We start from the raw sequence: 20,527 nt of genomic DNA on the forward strand, positions 1-20,527 counted from the left end.
AGGTCCAAGGACCCTAATTTCACTGAAGAAACCCTTGTGGACCAGGAAATAGGGTGAATATTTTAATAGACAAATAAGGAACTTACTTTGTTAAGGGCTAAACTAGTAACCTTTTCTAGCTGAAATGGGGCAGATATTGGGAAAAGACTCTCCCCCAGCCCCAGCCCTACCCCCACCCCCACCCCCACCCCAAAGGAACACTATAGAAAGCATCCTTAAGATGATCAAGGGACAAGGTTTAATTATAACTTGGTTGCAGATTGCTAGACTCTTAGGTACATTAGAATGGATGTCCTCTTGGTTCTTAAAGGAAGAAGAAATAGGGCTAGATAATGGGAAGCTGGTAGGACAAAAACTTTGTGAATATTACAATGATAAAGGTCCTAATTCAATTTCCAAGGAAACATTCTATATATACAACATAATACAATTGGCCTTAAAGAATCCTGCAAGTGGATGAATACAGAGAGGCTTGGAGAGACTTACATTAAGTGATGCTGAGTGAAATAAGCAGAACTAGGAGATCATTATACACTTCAACAACAATACTATATGAGGATGTATTCTGATGGAAGTGAATATCTTCAACATAGAGAAGAGCTAATCCAATTCCAATTGATCAATGATGGACAGAATCAGCTATACCCAGAGAAGAAACACTGGGAAATGAGTGTAAACTTAGCATTTTTTGTTTTTCTCCCCAGGTTATTTTTACCTTCCGAATCCAATTCTTCCTCTGCAACAACAACAACAACAACAACAAAATTTGGTTCTGCACATATATATTGTACCTAGGATATAGTATAACATATTTAATATGTATGGGAATGCCTGCCATCTAGGGGAGGGGGAGGAGGGAAGGAGGGGAAAATTCGGAACAGAATGGAGTACAAGGGATAATGTTGTAAAAAATTACCTATGCATATATACTACCAAAAAAGTTATAATTATAAAATTAATTTTTAAAAATTAAAAAAAAAAAAAGAATCCTGCAAGTTATAGGAAAAAGAAAAATTTAAGAACAACCAGATGAGGAAGTGTGAGGAAAAAGAGGAAGACAATGAACTGATTAAGAAGGATATCACTAGAGGGCAAGTGGAGTTAAGTGATGATGAAGGGCATGGTGATTCTCCCTCTCACCAGTTAGCTTCAACCCCTCCTAAACTGGAACTGGTTCTTGACATGCCCCCATCAACTTCACCTTCTGGAATGGAGGGAGGAGGAGTAGTGGGAGGGTCGGTGATATCACCAGCACCTCCACCCTAGCAATCATCCCCTCCTATGACTAGATTGCAAAAGGCACAGAAGAAGCCCAGGATTTAGCTGATCTGAAAATCAATATGTATCTGGTGATTTAACAGTTTAACTCTTCAGGTCAAGAAAGTAGAAGATTCACTCCTTTTGATCTAGAAATCATCAAACACCTGAAAAAGGCTTGTTCTCTTTATGGGGCTACATCAGCTTATGTCAAGATATTACAGAATTTGACTTATGAAGTCTTAACCCCTAGGGACTGAAAATCTATAATAAGGACATGCTTAGAACATGGGCAAAACTTGTTGTGCCTTTCTGAATATAGTGAGCTCTGTAGGATACAAGCCCAACAAAATAATCATAGTGGAGTTAATCCTCCAATCACCTATGACCAACTAACAGGTGTAGGTTCTTATACAGAAATTTCAGTACAGATTAATTACCCCTTAGCAGCATATGAGCAAATTGCAGCTGCAGCTATCAAAGCATGGGTTTTTCTCCCAGTAAAAATTGCACAAGGGCCAAATGAACCCTTTGCTGATTTTGTGGAACGTTTGCAGACAGCTGTCATACAAACTAATGGTGAAAATGCAGTAACAGATATTATGATAAGGCAACTTGCTGAAGAAAATAATAATGAGGTTTGTAAAAGGATTATATTAGGACTAAACAAGGATGCTCCTTTAGAGGAGATCATAAGACGCTGTGCCACAGTGGGCACAAATACCTTTTATAGCCAGGCTATGATGCAGACTTCCCAAGATCCCAACATGGGAAGACAGGGTCCCTTTTGGCAAGGGACTTCTAGAGAGACTCATCAATGCTTTCAAAAAGTAGGGCATCTGAAAGCTCAATGTTGGCATAGAGACAGAATGAGAAAACAGGCTGGGAGAACAAGACACAAAATCCCATGTCCAAAATGCAACAGAGGTTTCCATTGGGCATCAGAATGTAGACTGATTCAGGAAAATGGGATGAGGGGCCCATATTCAGGGCCCCAGGCAAAAAACACTTGGGGCATGATAGCACCCGATGCCACACCCAGAGAGTGCCTAGAAGTTCAATACCTAGACATGACCAATCAGCCAGGAAGCCATCTGATGGGAGAAAGGGATTACACAATCAATCAGCCAGGAAGCAACATGATGGGAGAAAGGGATCACAGTTGGGGAGAATAGAGTTGTATGCAGCTGGGACAACTGAGATACCCCATGGAGAGGTGAAATCTGTTAGAAGCATGGCTATAAATGACCATAGAAACACTAAGGAACTACAAATTGTATATACCTCCAGAAAAAATTCAAAGACATGCTCCTTTCTTAATATTTGGGATATGAAGTATATACCCTACAGTACAGAAACTTTCCTTAAGAACAGAGAAGCTAAACACCTTAGATGACATTCCAAAATTGATAGGAGATATCCAATGGATGTGTCCAGTGTTAGTTTTGACTATTTATCAATTGCAATCATTATATGACATTTTAAGGGGAGACAGTGCTTTAAACTCACCACACCAGCTTACAAAAAAGCCTCAAGAGGTTTAAAGAGAAGTTGAACTGACTTTATCCAATATGGTTGAAAGAGTCACTCAAAAACCCTTGAAAATATCAGTTTTTGCTACAAAAGAGGCACCCACAGCAGTCCTTCATCAGGAAGACGTGTGATAGAATGGGTGAACCTCCCAGCACAACCAGAACAAAGCCTTACTCCTTACCCAGTACTTGTGGCTAGAATTTTATTAAAGGCCATTAAGTGAGCAGTACAATTATCTTGGATAAGACCTGACAAGATATATACCTTTTATACTAATGCACAAGTTAATGTGCTGTGAAACCATCCCAGAGTGGCAAACTTTATTAGCCATGGCTCCAAATTTTATACATGGGTCTCCATTAAAGATAACCACACTGTTACATAATTGGTGATGGATTCTTGAAGAAAAGGTTTCTAAAGTTCCTCTTAAAGGACCAACTATCTTTACAGATGCATCAAAACATAATATTTGCACTGTATAAGCTCTTGACAACCATAAAGAGAGTAGTCAGAACTCCTTTTCAGTCTACTTAGCAGAATGAATTGTATGCATTCTAGCTCTTACTTATTATCGAGGAGATATAAATATAATATCTGATTTGGCCTATTCAGCAGGTGTGGTACACAGAATTGCCACAACCCAAATAAAATTTGTAGCCTCTAATACATATCATCTCTTTGAGGAACTTCAAGAGCAAGTGAGAAAGCATCCAGGTAAGATTTATATCTTGCATGTCCACTCTCATAGTCCAGGTCCTATTTTTGATGGTAATTCAAAGGCAGATAGCCTTCTAACCATATTGGCCAATACTCCTTTGTTTCAAGAAGCTCAAGAATCTCACTTTAAATATCATCAGGTGTTCGAGCTTTATGTTTACAATTTGCAATAACAAGAGAGGAAGCTAGGAGCATAGTAAAGGCCTATACACCTTGCATTCCTTTCCATGCTCCTACACTCCCTCCAGGGAAGAACCCTCATTGTTTGAGACCTAAAGAAATTTGGCAAATGGATGTGACCCATTATAAATCTTTTGGTCGTCTGTCTTTTATTCATGTTTTGGTAGATACTTTTTCAGGATTCACTTTTGCAATACCAGCAGTAAAAGAGACAGCCCGAGTGGTCACTGAATTCCTTATACAAACATTTGCAATTATGTGTGTGCCACAAACAATAAAAACAGACAATGGGCCTGCATATACTTCTAAACATTTTGCACACTTTTGTGCACAGTATAAAATTTTACACACCACTGGCATACCTTTTGATCTTTAAGGGTAGGCAATAGTAGAGAGGAAAAACAGAGACATTAAGAAGCTCCTCCAAAAAAAAAAAAAAGATAGGGGGAGCCACAGGTAATAAAGGATCTGGATTATAAGAAAGCTGACTGGGCCACAGGAAAGGAGACAAGACTTGGGAAGAGACAATAAAGGATCTGGACTTTAACCCTTGATTACCCGAGTGGTGATTACTGAACTGAAACAAAGGCTGCCTCCAGGAACCCCAAGAAAATCTCAACAGAGATTATATTTTAAAGAGAATATTACAGGAAAAAGACCCATATATGTAAAATAATATTATAACAGCTCTTTTTGAGGTGACAAAGAATTAGAAACTAGAGATACCTATCAGTTGGGGATAATAAGTTAATGACATATGAATGTGATAAAATACTATTGTGCCATGAAAAATAATAGAGGAGAGCTTCAAAAAAACCTGGGAAGATTTATATGAACAGATACAAAGTGAAGTGAGCAGAACCAAGAGAACAATTACATAGTAACAACAAAATTATAAAAATGACTGTGAACTCTGATGAACACAATGACTCATCACAAATATAAAGGACTCATAGTGAAATATGCTATCCATTTCCAGATAAAGAACTCAGATAGATGATTTCAGAGTACATATGGAAGCATATTTTTTTCTTTGTTTTTCTTTTTTTTTTTTTTTTTTTAAATTTGGAAACATAGCTAATTCAGAAAGTTGTTTTCCATGACTCAATATTTGTAATGGGTTTTATATTTCTTGCCTTCTCAGTAGTTGGTGGAAAACGGTATGGTGAAAGAGGGAATTTGAAACTGAAAATAAAATAAAATTGAATTTTTAAAATTCACAAACATTTTATGGATACCAACATGTTTGTAGAAAAATTGATATTTTATTTTTTCTGTCAGCCCAAAGATATATGAAAAAAGCTTTTTGTTTTCTCAAAGAAACTTTCATAAATACTTCTACAAAATAGTCAGGAGCTGATACTATTATATAAAAATTTTATGCAATATAAAAAATTTATGAAAAATTCTGACAATAATTCTTTCAAGGTCTTTTGTGCTTTTGCATAAAATAAACTAGCTTTTCACATATGTTAGTTAGAGAGGATTACTTAATCAAGGTGTTCTTTAATGCTTTACAAAAATTTTAAATTATTTTTATTTCATATAAATAAACTTTTCAATTTTGTGGGTACACTTCAAAAAAGAGGAAGAAAGTCTGTACAAAATTTAAAGGAACTCATTTTGTCCCACAAAATCATTCCTGTCTTAGTGGACCTTCAGGAGGGAAAAGGATAACAGAGAAAGGACAAGAGAGAGAAACAAAAGGTAAAAGATTTATGGTATCTTATGAATATGACCACTAAGAAAATATACATATTTCTCAGTAGTAGATTTACCTTAATAAAAATAAATCATATGTCAGGATACAAAGAATGGCAAATAAACATTTCAAAGTGGACAACTAACCCCATTCTTCAAAGAACCAAGAATATAAGCAAAAGATACAGAATTAAATAGAATTAATTAATAAACAGAATTAACAATAACAAAATCATAAAAAAAGTGTGGGTCAAAGAAAATAATGAGGAAACAACAATTGTGTAAAAGATCATGATAATGACAACAAATAACAATTTCTGAGATGGAGCAAAGTCTTCAGAGGAAAAATTATATGCCTAAAGACATATAGTAACAAAAAAGAGAGGTTTAAAGAAATGAAACAAATAAGTAAGCCCTCACAAAGAACAAGGTACAAAATATTAAAAATTGGATGAAATAAGACTTAAATGTCATCCAAAAAGGTTATAAAACTAATAAAGCTAAAAATGTTTCTTTAAGAAGACTAAGTAAATTTATAAGGAGAAGGAAATCAAACTAACCCAAAAATGCTCCAAGTAAAACCATGTAAACAGAAAAAGATTCAAGAGAAACAGAATGCAAAACATAAATGGTGAGATAGGAAAATCTAAAAACTACATAGAGAAAACAAAACTAAAATTACCAAAGATAACAGGAGAAAGAAAACGCAATTAAAGAACCTGAACATCAGCAAATAAAACAAAAAGGACAATATTGAAAACAAACAAACAAAAAATAGCTGGAGATCTAATAAAAGAATATTTATATATGCCCAAATATTTCAAGCCAAAGTAAAATATATCAACACCTAATAAGGAAAAGGTCATTGTGAATTTCTAAGAGATCAAGGAAAATCATAGTAAGACATTCCCAAGTAGTTTTAAATTTTTCTTAAGAATTAAGAAAGTAGTTCATCAGATGTCTTATATGAAATACTGTCTTAATACCCAGAAAGAATAAAACAAAGAAATATATCCGCAAATCATTAATTAATGAAGATTCAGAAATTAAAGAAAAATCCTGAACTCATTACAAGAATTACATTATAATTAAGATAAATTACAATTACTAGTAATTTACCCATTTATTCATTATGATCAAGCTAGATTTATATCAGGTATGATTCAATATTAGAAAAACAATCAAAATAATCATATCAGAAATAAAAATAGCAAAAACTACATGATTATCTAAATAAATATAGGAAAAAAAATTGACAAAGTATACATCCAATTGTGCTAAGGAAAAAATACCTTCAAATCAAAAGCTTCTAAAAAGGGATCTTTTTCATCATAGAAAGTATCTAACTTTAGGTATCTTAAGATACCCAAAACAAGTATCCCATTCAACAGGCATTCATTAGAAACTTTCTCAATAAAAGACAATAGTAAAGATGCCATCCACATATTATTTGAACTATTCTACAAATGCTAGCAAGGACAAATATCTTGGATTTTGTTATTTTTATATGAAAATGCTGTTGATTTTCACTGATTTATTTCAGTTTCTAAATCTAAGAGACAATAATAAAAAGAGCAATGCTTCAGCACATCAAGGTGGAAAAACTTGATCTTTGGGTATCCATCAATTCTGAAGGTACCCCTAGGTGAGCAGAAATCCATAAAGCACAGGCAGAGGCTATCAGGAAGCTACTTCAAGAAAGGTACAGTTTGAATCTTTCGCTATCCTGCCAATTAAGTTTTGCTTTGTCAACCAAAGTTGACATGTTAGTTTGATGGAATCCCTAGTAGATATTGGTCCTTTTATATCATGTCAATTCTTTTTTTTTTTTTTTTTAATAGAGTTATTCACTCTATTAAAGTGTGTATAGTTCACCTGAGTTTTAGCAAAGCTATGGCCCACTTTACTTTTCTCATTGTGTTCAATTTCATGCAATCCAATTTAAGAAAAAAAAGGGGATAAACTAGAGAGTATGAAAGAGAGAAGGATCAAGATCATGAATGACCTTGAGTCCAAAACATATGAGGATGAAGTAAAGGAACTTGCCATCTTACCCTGGGGAACAAAGATCCAAATAAGGCATGATGGCTGTCTTTATTTTATTTATTTTTTAAATTAATTTTATAATTATACATTTTTGACAGTATATGTGCATGAGTAATTTTTTTTTAATAACATTATCCCTTGTATTCATTTTTCCAGATTTTCCCCTCCTTCCCTCTACTCCCTCCCCTAGATGACAGGCAATCTCATACATTTTACATGTATTAAAGTATAACCTAGATATAATATATGTGTGTAAATCCAATTTTCTTATTGCAGTTAATGTGCAGTTAAGTATTGGATTCCGAAGGTATAAGTAACCTGGGTAGATAGACAGTAGTGTTAATATTTTACATTCAATTCCCATTGTTCCTTCTCTGTTTCAGTCCATCATTGATCAGGTGGAAGTGAGTTGGATCTTCTTTATGTTGAAGATATCCACTTCTGATGGCTGTCTTTAGGGTCTACACTAGGTAGAAGTTGGAAGATGGGACTGTGAAAAATGTGGAAGACTATTCTGTTTAGCCTCTGAGGCTAGAACTTAGCAAACAATGTATGAAAATTACAAAAAGGGAAACTTGGGCTAGCTGTCAGAAAAACAAACAAACGATAATTAAACCAATAATTAAAGCTGTCCTAAAGAGGAATGGTAAGCTCCACCCTCTTTGGAGCTCTTCAGAAAACGAGCTGGATCTTATCAAGTATGTTATGAAGGGGATTCCTAGTCCTTTGGACTACAATACCACTAAGGTCTATTCCAACTTTTAGATTCTGTAATTCTCTAATTCTACAGGTCATTGTCAGAAGAGATGTTACAGGTCATATAGTATAATTTCTTCATTTACCAAAAAAATTACTTTGAACAATTAGAAAATATATGATAAATGAGTGGATGTATGTGTGTGTGTGTGTGTGTGTGTGTGTGTGTGTGTGTGTGTGTATGTGTGTATTGATCTAGATGGCTCAATGAATAATATTCTGTCAGGAATCATGAAGACTCAACTTCCTAAGTTCAAAAATGGCCTCAGATACTTACTAGCTGTGTAACCCTAGGCAAGCCAGTTAACCCCGTTTGCCTCAGTTTCCTCATCTGTAAAATAAGCTGAAGAAGGAAATGGTAAACTACCAGTATTTCTGCCAAGAAAATCCCAAATGGTGTCACAAAGAGTTGGCCATGACTGAAAAATACTGAATTATGGGCAGTTAGGTGGTACAGTAGATAGAATGCCAACCTTGGATTTGGGAAGATCTGAGTACAAATCCAATCTCAGACACAATGAAAAGAACACACAAACCATAATTTATTTAAATTAAATTAATTAAATTATATCATGTAATTCCCTTTTACATTTACCTCGAGTCTTTTATCCAAGTAACACAAAAAACTCTACATATATCACCACTTTCCCAACTGTCAACATTGTGCTTTCACTAATTTACAGAATATTATGAAAGCACCAGATGCCATGAAAAAGTGGTAAGAGGGCATACTAGAGGAGGAAAGGAAGAATATCCCCCCCAAAAAATGGAAGAAGCAGTCCCTCTAGACTTGGAAAGTTTATAATCAGGTTACTAATATAGGCAGTATAATACATAAAAAAGACTTAAGTATGCTAAACATACAAAAAAAGTTCTATTAAAAACAAGGACTTTAGAAGCTCCTAGAGGGAAGAATCAGTTAGAATTTTTGTTTTCATATACCATAGTTATTGTACAGCTATGAATAACAAAAATCTCAAACTAAGTGTCAGAAGTACTAAAAAGGATCATCATTCAGAAGTCAATGAATATTGTAAATGTATATGGATGTATATGGATGAGTAGACTGCAATAGTTACAAAACAAGGAATTGAGGAAAGCAGGATAAAGGATGACCTCAAAAATGTTGGGAGTGCAGAATAAAGGACGTCATCAAAAATATCTGAATGAAAAAGAAAATGAGGGTCCCATTCCTGGGACAGATAAAAGATGGTATTTGGGACAGTCCGTGTGTTCCAGTGGTGTCCTCACAATGTCAACAGAAATCATGGAAGACTCCTCAGTACAGTAGGTGTATGTTGGATAGCAAAATATAGACAGACATAAAAAAAGAGTTATATAGAATAAGTAGATATGGATGGGCTATTGTCTATATCCCTGGATGAAATATTCAGATTGATGAAATCATAAGTCATCCACTTAAGAATCTGACTATGGGGACAACAAGGAGTACAATGGATAGCACACCAGCCCTGGAATAAAGAAAAGCTGAATTTAAATCTGACCTCAAACACTTACTAGCTAGATGATCCTGAACAAAACAATCCTGATTGCCTTCCCTCTCAAAATTAAATAAATAAAATCTCATTTTGCTGAGGACATAGTAGTCACTTAATAAATGACTTCTGAATTATAAAGAGAGTGAAAATATATATAAATTTCTTGGGCAATGTAGAAATATATTTTTGCTGAAGTATGCGTATTTGTCACAAGAATTTTATTTTCCTTTTTTTTTTTTTTTCAATTGGGAAAAGAAGAGGTCTATGGATGGAAAAGAAAGAGAAAAAGAGGCAGAGAGAAAAAAATACCCTACTAAAGGGGGATTTTAATATACAGAAGAGAATAGAAAGATAACCTGAGTCTAAGCAGGACAACTTGTTAAATTGTATACTTGAAAAACATATATACATAATAATTACAGTATTGCATATAATATTTTTTCTGTTTCATAGAGATATAGAAATACTCATTCTATTTGGTATTTGTTAAGTTCAAAATTAAAAAAAAAAAACTAAAAATATAAGAATTAACAAAAACCCAAAGTAGCAAATAATAAACCTTTTAATATAGACAGTTTGTACTTTTCAATGCTCTGTTTATTTAAATTATTTTGTGGTATAGGAGAAACAATATTGGACTTGTCTAAGTTCACACTTCTCTCTCTCTCTCTCTTTCTCTCTCTTTTCTCCTCTCCTTTTCTCCCTCCCTCCCTCCCTCCTTTTTCTTGGAGAAAAATCAGGATTAAGTGATTTTCCCAAGGTCACACAGCTAGTAAGTGTCAGGTGTCTAAGGTTGGATTTGAGCTCAGGTCCTTTATTTACTAAATATCTAACTGCCCTATCAAGTTCTATCTCTTAAAAGAATGACATAGCCAAATGCTTATTGACCTACTGACTTACTTGTTCTGAATTAATTTTGCTTATCCATAAAATAAGAAACCTAGAAACTTTTATCTCAAACCCCTTATTTTATTTTTTTTCATTTTATTATAGCTTTTTTATTAACAAAACATATGTATGGATAATTTTTCAACATTGACCCTTGCAAAAACTTCTATTCCAACTTTTCCCCTCCTTCCCTCCACCCCCTCCCCTAGATAGCAGGTAGTCCCATACATGTTAAATATGTTAAAGACAATATATGTATACATATTTATATAGTTATCTTGCTGCACAAGAAAAATAGCATTTAGCAAGAAGGTAAAAATAACCTGAGAAGAAAAACAAAAATGCAAGCAAACAATAACAGAAAGAGTGGAAATGCTATGTTGTGGTTCACTCATTTCCCAGTTCAAACTCCTTATTTTAAAGATGAAGGAACTGAGGACCAGATAAGTTAAGCAAACTGTTGGGGAGGGCAGCTAGGTGGTGCAGTGGATAGAGCACCAGCCCTGAATTCAGGAGGACCCGAGTTCAAATCTGGTCTCAGACACTTAACACTTCCTAGCTGTGTGACCCTGGGCAAGTCACTTAATCCCAGCCTCAGAAAAAGAAAAAAAAAAAAAAAAAAAAAGGAATAATACTGACAACAAACTGTTGGGAAGTGAACTCGCATTCTTTTTTGTTTTTATTAAAGTGTTTTTTTTTTTTCACCAAAACATATGCATGGATAATTTTTCAACAATGACCTTTGCAAAATGTTGTGTTCCAACCCCCTCCCCAGATGGCAAATAATCCAATATATGTTAAACATGTGAAATTCTTCTATACATATTTCTACAATTATCGTGCTGCACAAGAAAAATCAGATCAAAAAAGAAAAAAATGAGAAAGAAAACAAAACTCAACACCAAGAAAAAGAGTGAAAATGTTATGTTGTGATCCATTCTCAGTTCCCACAATCCTCTCTCTGGGTGTAGATGGTTCCCTTCATCACAAGATCATTGGAATAGAACTGAATCATCTCATTGTTGAAAAGAACCATGTTCATCAGAACTGATCTTTGCATAATACTGTTGTTGCCGTGTATAATGATCTCCTGGTTCTGCTCATTTCACTTAGCATCAGTTCATGGTAAGTCTCCCCAGTTCTTTCTAAAATCATCCTGCTGTTCATTTCTTATAGAACAATAAAATTCCATAACATTCATATACCATAACTTATCCAGCCATTCTCCAACTGATGGGCATCCAACTCTTGCCACTACAAAAAGGGTTGCCACAAACATTTTTGCACATTTATGATCTCTTTAGGATACAGGCCCAGTAGAAACACTGCTGTCTGATGCCCTTTGGTCATAGTTCCAAATTGTTCTTCAGAATGTTGAATCATGAACTCATATTCTCTGACTCTAAATATAGTGCTCTTTCTACTACAATACTCAAAATAGGGACAAAAGAAGACAATAGAAAAAAAGATCTGATTCAGAGGGTTCTGGAAAACTTTGCTCCATTAATCTTTTTTTTTTTTTTTTTTTTTCCTTTTTCCTGAGACAACTGGGATTAAGCCACTTGCCTAGGGTCACATAGCTAGGAAGTGTGAAGTATCTGAGGCCAGGCTTGAACTCAAGTCCTCCTGATTTCAGGGCTGGTGCTCTATCCACTGTACCACCTAGCTGTCCCCCTACATTAATCTTTATATCAATTGTTCAAATTATCCCAGCTATCTATTACTAATACCTCTCAGAATGATCCAAAATATCAACTAAAAACAGGTGTCTAATCTCTAAACTGCTGTGTTTTGGCTTAAGAAAAATTACTTAGATCTTTACTACTGTCAAAGTTGATAAGAAACTTTATAAATTATAGCCTATTTTATCAACTTGTACTTCTGTATTATTTTTAACTATTTTTCAGTCACGTCCAACTTTTTATGACCTTCTTTGGGATTTTCTTGGCAAAGATACTGGAATGGTTGCCATTTCCTTCTCTAGTTCATTTAACTAGTGAATGAGACTACATTTAAACGTAAAGAGATGAACTTTCCTGACTCCAGGCCCAGAACTCTATCCAGTGTACCACCTAGCTGTCCCATTCTGTACTAGAATGCAAAATCTTTTTTACTTGTGGTTCTTTCATTCTTTCAACTACTATTCTATTATCTACTTAAGATATATATAGAAAATAAGTGGCATGGACTAAGTGAAAAAACAAAACATATTTCTATGCAGATCTCATGTAAAAGAAGAAATGAAAGGTAGTCAATACACATATAAGTTTACAGTAACTAGGCCAATAATAGTGACTAGTTAACAAATAAGTATTTCTACATTCCAAACCCCACATGGAGACAACCAAGAAAAAAAAAAAAAAAAAAAAAAAAAAAAAAAAATATATATATATATATATATATATATATATGTATTCTCTCCTTCCTGAAACTTTTCATTTCCTCCCAAAAAATATTTTAAAATTCTTTTCAAAATTTCAAAAAAGCAAAACAAAATAGTAATAGTACACAACTCACCCCTCCTTCAGATCCTCCTAGGGACAATCCCTTTTCAGCTATACTGTAGAGAAAAATTTTCAAATAAGAGAATATTTAAAAATTTTTCACACTATTATTTACAACATATACCCCAAAACAAAATATCAAAGTGAACAACTTGAAGGTACTGATTTTGTTTATTTTATAATGACATATGCTAAATTAGTATAAACTTTTGATTAGAGAAGGAATATATTAAATTAGGAGAAAGGAACTAGGAGAAGACTTGGGTTCAAGTCCCAATTATTCTATTTCCTAGTTGTGTTACTTTAAAAAAAACAATGCTCTGAAAGAGTCACCTACAGAATACTGACTACTTCATATGATTATTATTAATAAGAACTAAATGAAATAATAAATATGAAAGCAGTTTGAAAAGTGGCAAATGTCATATAAATAAAAACACTAGTATTATTATCTTTTTCAACTTAACTCCAAATCTGGTGCCTCAGTGTGGTATGGATGTGAACCCTAATTCAATTACAGTTTATTTCAAAATAAAACAAGGAGGTGCTAGATTTACCAAATTTGGGGATGGAAGAGTCCAGTACAAGCCTAGAGACAAAAGGTTGTTTTGTTGTCTAAGGACTAACTTTAATTATTATTTTGTAAATATCTATCAATATACATTTATTAAGAGTCTACAATATTTCTAATAGGAGAAATATCTATCAGAAATTTAGTAATATTTATACAAGGTAGGGTTTTCCTAAGACTCTACCATAAGCAGATTAGGCTAGTTTTTCCTCAAAAGGTATTGAAATTTTCCTCAAGACTTGGATGACTCATGACATTAAGGCTCAGGTCACTGACATAAGTTCTTGGTTGCCTAGATAAAAAACTCAGTTCATAAAGAGAAAAGGGATTTTTCCTGAGGCTTCTAGTCACAGACCCACAGAATGTTCAACATCAAGAAACATACTGAATTAAACCTGTACCTTCATTGAGTATTCTCTATATTCTTTGACTAAGAAAACCTCATTTTATTAATTTCTAAATATTACAGAGTACATCTTTCAAAACAATCTTGAACTTGTGGTATCAGCCTCACATTGGATCTGACCAACTACATAAGATCTAAGCACTAAAAATATATGGACAAAAATGAAATAGTCTTCATGCTAAAAGAGCTTATATTCTATCAGGAAAGACAAAATGCATAATTAACAATAAAATATATACAAAGTAAATACAGGGTTATTTTCACATCAGGAGAGGAAGTGAAAAATCAGGAAAGAGGGGTTGAATGGACCTCTGCAGGAATCCATGGATTCAAAGACGTATCCGTGTGAAGGTAGGGTATATAAGACACAGACGGCAAAAGATATAATATGTGAACAACAGCAAGGTGGCTAATCAGTCTGCATTGTAGATTATAGGAAGAGGGTAACATGTGATGTATCTGGAAGGTTTAGACTGGAACCAAATTATGAAATATCAAACATAAAAGTTAAGTTCTCAGAATATCCCCCACAAAGCTATTTAGCCCACATATTAACACAAGATATAAATTAAAATACTATAAAATAGATCCTATATGATCTGTGCCCAAAGGGCATTCATATTCGTGCATATCCTTTGACCCAACAATACCACTACTAGGCATGAATATCAAAAGAGACTCCAAAAAAAAAAGAAAAGAAAAATAACATATATATACAAAAATATTCATAGCAACTCTCTTCTCAGGGCAAAATAATTAGAAATTGAGGGGATGTCCATCAAATGAGGAATAGCTCAATAGGCTGTGGTGTATATTTATGATGGAATATTATTGTTCTATGGGAAATAATGAGCAGGATGCTCAGGGGAAAAAATCCCTGCTCAAAGTCCTCTATGAATTCAAGCAAAGCGAAATGTACTGTACACAAAGTAATAGCAATGTTATGGGATGACCAGCTGTAAATGACTTAGCAATTCTCAGTAGGATAATCATCTATGACTACTCTGAAGGACTTATGATGAAAAATGCTATCCATACCCAGAGAGGGAACTGATTGTGTCTGAATACAAAATAGAGCATTCTTTCTTTCTCTCTCTTTCTCTTTAACTTAATTTTTCTTGAAGGTTTTTATTTTCATTAGGATGGGAGATTTATGTTTTCTTTTACAACATGACTTTTATGGAAATGTTTTGCATAATCTCACAAATGGTTTCTTAATTGTGGATAAGGATAAAGGAAAGATCCTAGAACTCAAAAATTTTAAAAACAAATGTAAATTATTTTGTTTTGAATGCAACTGAAAAAAATATTACATAAATAAAATAAAGTGAAAAAAATAAAGTTCAAGGCAAAAAAAATTATATATCCTAATTACTCAAGAAAAATTAGTAGGGTTATACTGGGAAATGGATAGTTTTAAAGCTGAGGAAGATGAGGGCAAAAAAACATATTACAAGAGTACAAGAGTTTTCTCTTAATGTACTGGTGACATTTACAGGGAAAGGGAGAGAAATAGAAGAAGCCATTAGAGCAACAGTAGTTCACAGTCTCAAAAGGATATTACAAAAAGAGCTGGGCCAAGTCTAGGTCTATTAAAGAACATTAGAGAGCTGGTGGATACTAGTCAGTGGTTGATCCTCAATATGTGTTCTGCCTAGGACATGCAGTTTAGAGGTATCCATGCTTTCCTCCTTCATGGTTGAGATAGAAGATAGAGAGACATAATATTAAGAAGGTGGGAGGCAAGCAGTAATGTCCTACACCACCAGAGGATATTGCTTAGTTGCCTAGGTTTAGCCCCATGGCCTTGTAGATAAAAAGCCCTTGCTTAGAGAATGAGGGACTGGTATGTGGATTAGTGATACAATCTACAACAGAAGTATTAAGGCAAATGAAGTTGAGGGAAGAGAAGGAGGTAAATTAGAAAGGAGAAACTTAGGGGTTTACTCAACCCTCCCTCCTCATCTCCTCACCACCAATATTGGCACTTAAAATGCTGTTTTAAACCAATTCTAAGGAAGTGATAAATAGAGCAATGGGGCCTACAAAGACTGGGAGATGCCATGCCAAGTACAGTTAACTAAAGAAGAAATTCTAATCAGTACTTTTAGAGAAGATAGTTGCCCTTAAATAAAGGACACATGTGATTCAGGGACTACTTGTACTAACAAAATATTTCATGGAAATCAATGTGATTTTAATGTTATACTTTTAAAAAATCAACAAGGAGATATCAGGTTCAATTTTTCCAGATCTATTACGCATACTCTGCTATCAATTGCCACCTTGAAACTAAAGAACAAAGAGCTTGGCTGATGACCTGGATTCTATATCCAGTGTAAGAAAGAAGAAATTAAGTTATCTCCTATAGAATGTCTATAACCCTCAGAAAGTAATATCATCTTTGAGTCTCCAACAATAGAAACATAGTAGCAAACAGTCTGGAATTTTTGTCATAGACTGCCAACAAGTACTCAGCTATCTACCCTCTGACAAAGAAGTGATGGACTTGGTGCAGGATTTGACATGTAATATGGGTTTTTTCACTGCATATTGTTTTGCTTCACTGCATATCTTTTACAAAGATTTTGTCTTCCTTCCTTCTTTTTTTTCTTCCTCCCTCCCTTTCTGTCTTTCTTCCTTTCTCTTCTCTTGGAGGAGAGGAAGGAATGGAAAAAATTTTGTCAATTAAAAAAAATTAAAATTGCACACATTAAAATATTTTTAACATCCCCTCATGGAAGGGGGAATGGCAGTTTAAAGCTGCTATGCCTAAATAAAGTACTTTTAAAAGAACAATATTAAACTAGGATATGTACTTTCATCTTCTGAAATGTGAAGTTTGCCTTGATTGAGAGAAAATACAAAACCAAGTTTATGAAAACTTAAAAAAAAAATTCTAGAAACTGATGGGAAGTGAGGATGGGATTATAGAGTTAGTATCAGTGTTTTTCAGGAATAGTTTTATCTATAAAATATGACAAATCATTCAAACTGAACCCTTGGTTTTTATGTCCCAGGACCAGAAAGTACACATTCAAATGTACAAACTATTTAATTACCGACGAAGCTGTTGGGCTTCCTCTTTGGTGATTACTATGTCTGTTATGCCTCTGCCACATTTTCTAGGTGTACACCCTGGAGAAGAAAACGAAAATAAAGATATAGGAAATAAAAACACATTTTCAAAGCATTGCATAATTTTCTGATTGAATAAACCAACAATTTCAAGATATATTGTCAGAATAGTATCAATATTTATTAGATATATACTATGTAAATGGCATTTTTCTAGGACCTATGGAATTTTATAGTATGGAGAAGAAATAAATTCTTTTTATAAAGGAGCTTATAATTTAAAGTCATTTACTCTTTCCTCTATTTCTATGAAATATCAGGAAGATGACTTATACCCTTTAGAATACTCAAATATAAGAAACACTACAGTCCTTAAAAACTTCTCCATTCAATCCATTCAATGTTAGAAAATCTTTCCTGACATCTAATAAATCTCTCTTGTTGCCATTTAAATAAATTTTCTCAGACTATATTCAATGACAATAGAAATCAGTGGGTAATGATTACCACTGCTTTGCCCCAGGTATAAAGTATTATCAAGAGAAGAAGAAGAGAAAACCAACAGAAATGAGTCTTTCAAGTTCCCAGAGGAAGATGCCTCAGGAACAGCAGTACCTGTTTTAGCAATAGATAAAAATTTCAGTCCCTAACAATAATTATCAAAATTTAATCTCCATTCCACCAAGGTGGGGCAATGATATTATACACAAGACCAATATGCCTGCCTACCATCTTCTCTGTTCTAATAGAAATGGGATCACATCTCTCTATTTTCCATGATGCCAACAAAAACAAAATTTAATTTCAACAAAATGCTTATTCTATAGATAATGAATAAGTCAAAGAAAAACCCTTGACATAATAAAAAAAAATTCTGCTATAATAGAGGAGAATCACAAGACTAAATTAAAGTATTACAAACCAATTTATAAGATAACAAAAAAGATAAAATAAATAGGTAATATGCACCTTAAAGGAATTAAATCAAAGTTCTAGTTAAATAAAGCACCCTAAAAAGAAGGGGGAGAAACAACTTACAAAAACATAAAGCCACAAAGGAAAACACTCCATCAGGGAAAAAGAATAGATATATTTGAGCTTCCTTTTAGGGATTTTTTTTTTCTTATTTATATTCCTAGTACTTAGCATAGTGCCTACATATAACTTTTTATCTGGATATTGAATGTTAGACTTTTCAAAGATCTAAGGAGAGGCAAGGATAGGATACTGCAAATTCTCAGTGTGTCCAAAGCAGCCTAATCCTTAGTTATAATAGTCAAACAGCCAGGTGGATGGCAAATATGTACACCATATGTCCCAGTTTATATAAATAAATATATATCCCTTTCTTGGCTAGCTCCTATGATAGATGCCCACAAATCTCTTTTCATCACTATATGCCAACCGAGGCTGGAAAAAAAAGATTCACTATGATTTTTGCTTATATTTCTCAATCATGCATGACATTGTCTGGTGCCCTTTCTAGATCTTTATTGGAGCAGATTTGAGAGAATCCTGAACTATGTGACATTAAATATGCATGGATTAAACAATCAAATAAAATGAGAGTGAGATATTGAATAGAAAAAGCAAAACCTCTACTCAAAATAATCTCTTCCTTACAAAAAACATAAAAGTAAATACACTAAAAATGAAAAGGCTAAAAAAAAATTTATTATGCAATAGACAAATCAAAAAATCAAGATTTGTAATCAAGCTATCAAAAAAATCATAAAAATTCAAACTGTAACCAGAGATAATTACATTATGCTGAAAGAGAAGAAAACTATTTAGAACAATAGTGTTAACTGAAATAGAAATAAAGGTCAACAATCCATAGTCACAGATCCTTTTCAAGCTGCATTTTGCCTTACTTTTAAGATGTATTATTATTTATGTTTTATTGTATTTTTATATAGTTTGTAAAATGTTTCCCAAATGAATTTTAATCTGACTTGGGTGATACTCAGGCATACTGAAGCAAGATTTGGGGAGTTTTTTAAGTCAGAAAAAGGTTCTTTGTTTTTTTTTTTTTTTAAATGAGTAAGTTTACTAAATAAAGAAATGAAATGAGAGGAATAGAAGAAAAGTTGGAAAGGGAACTGACAGCTTGACATAAGAGGTACAAAAGTTTCCCAAAACAACAAAGTCTCTGAAAATCAGAATGATTCAAACAGAAACTTAATAACTTCATGAGACAGGAAAAATTATTTTTAAAAAAATCTGAAAATATAGAATATGTTAAGTATATCATAAGAAAAATAACTGACAAGTAAAAATGATCTACACAAGATAATTTAACAGTCATTGGACTACCTAAAAGCCATGAACAACAAAAACACCATATTTCAAGAAATCACAAAAGAAAATTGCCCATACTTTTTAGAACCGGAGAACAAAATACAAATTGAAAGACCCCAACAATCAAATCCTAAAAGACACCCCAAAATGAAAATTCCTAGAAATATTATAGCCAAAACCTAAAGTTTCTAGATTAAAGAAAAAAAAATACTGCAAGTAGCCAAAAAGAATAATTTCAAGTATCAAGAAGTCATAGTGAAAATCACACAGAAAACAGAAAGTTTGGAATACAATATTCCAAGATGCAAAGTATATAGGCTTATAATGAAAAATAACTTACTAAGCAAAAATGAGTATAATTCTAAATGGAAAAAAAAAATATTTAATGAAACAGAGCACTTCCAAGATCACAAGACTAGAACTACATAAAAACTGTGCAGAGTAAATGTGAGAGTCAAGAGAAATATAAAAAGGCAATCTGAGTGAACAATCATAAACTAAACAAAAATAAATTACTTACATTCTTTTTTTTATTTTATTTTATTCATTTTTCCAAATTATCCCCTCCCTCCCTCCACTCCCTCCCCCCGATGGCAGGTAATCCCATACATTTAACATGTGTTACAATATAACCTAGATACAATATATGTGTGTAAATACCATTTTCTTGTTGCACATTAATTATTAGCTTCCGAAGGTATAAGTAACCTGGGTAGATAGACAGTAGTGCTAACAATTTACATTCGCTTCCCAGTGTTCCTTCTCTGGGTATAGTTATTTCTGTCCATCATTGATCAACTGGAAGTGAGTTGGATCTTCTTTATGTTGAAGATTTCCACTTCCATCAGAATACATCCTCATACAGTATTGTGGTTGAAGTGTATAGTGATCTTCTGGTTCTGCTCATTTCACTCAGCAACAGTTGATTTAAGTCTCTCCAAGCCTCTCTGTATTCCTCCTGCTGGTCATTTCTTACAGAGCAATAATATTCCATAACCTTCATATACCACAATTTACCCAACCATTCTCCAATTGATGGACATCCATTCAACTTCCAGTTTCTAGCTACAACAAAAAGAGCTGCCACAAA

The 20,527-nt window shown here is 33.5% G+C and overlaps 1 protein-coding gene across 8 annotated transcripts in view; it reads right to left on the bottom strand.

The window, feature by feature from the left end:
- The window catches only part of OGFOD3 (2-oxoglutarate and iron dependent oxygenase domain containing 3), a 238,297-nt gene that overhangs the window by 194,735 nt on the left and 23,035 nt on the right, over window positions 1–20,527 (bottom strand). For all 8 annotated transcript variants that reach the window (XR_012481624.1, XR_012481625.1, XM_074265028.1 and 5 more), the window contains exons 3-4: window positions 17,121–17,196; window positions 13,095–13,137 (exon numbers count right to left, since the gene is read on the bottom strand). Coding sequence is in view for 6 of the 8 variants with exons in the window: in XM_074265028.1 (XP_074121129.1) it covers window positions 13,095–13,137; window positions 17,121–17,196 (119 nt within the window). In the remaining 2 variants the exon portion in view is untranslated. The remainder of the gene's footprint in view (window positions 1–13,094; window positions 13,138–17,120; window positions 17,197–20,527) is intronic.

Source organism: Sminthopsis crassicaudata, chromosome 4 (assembly GCF_048593235.1).
Source record: "Sminthopsis crassicaudata isolate SCR6 chromosome 4, ASM4859323v1, whole genome shotgun sequence".
Classification (NCBI taxonomy): domain Eukaryota; kingdom Metazoa; phylum Chordata; class Mammalia; order Dasyuromorphia; family Dasyuridae; genus Sminthopsis; species Sminthopsis crassicaudata.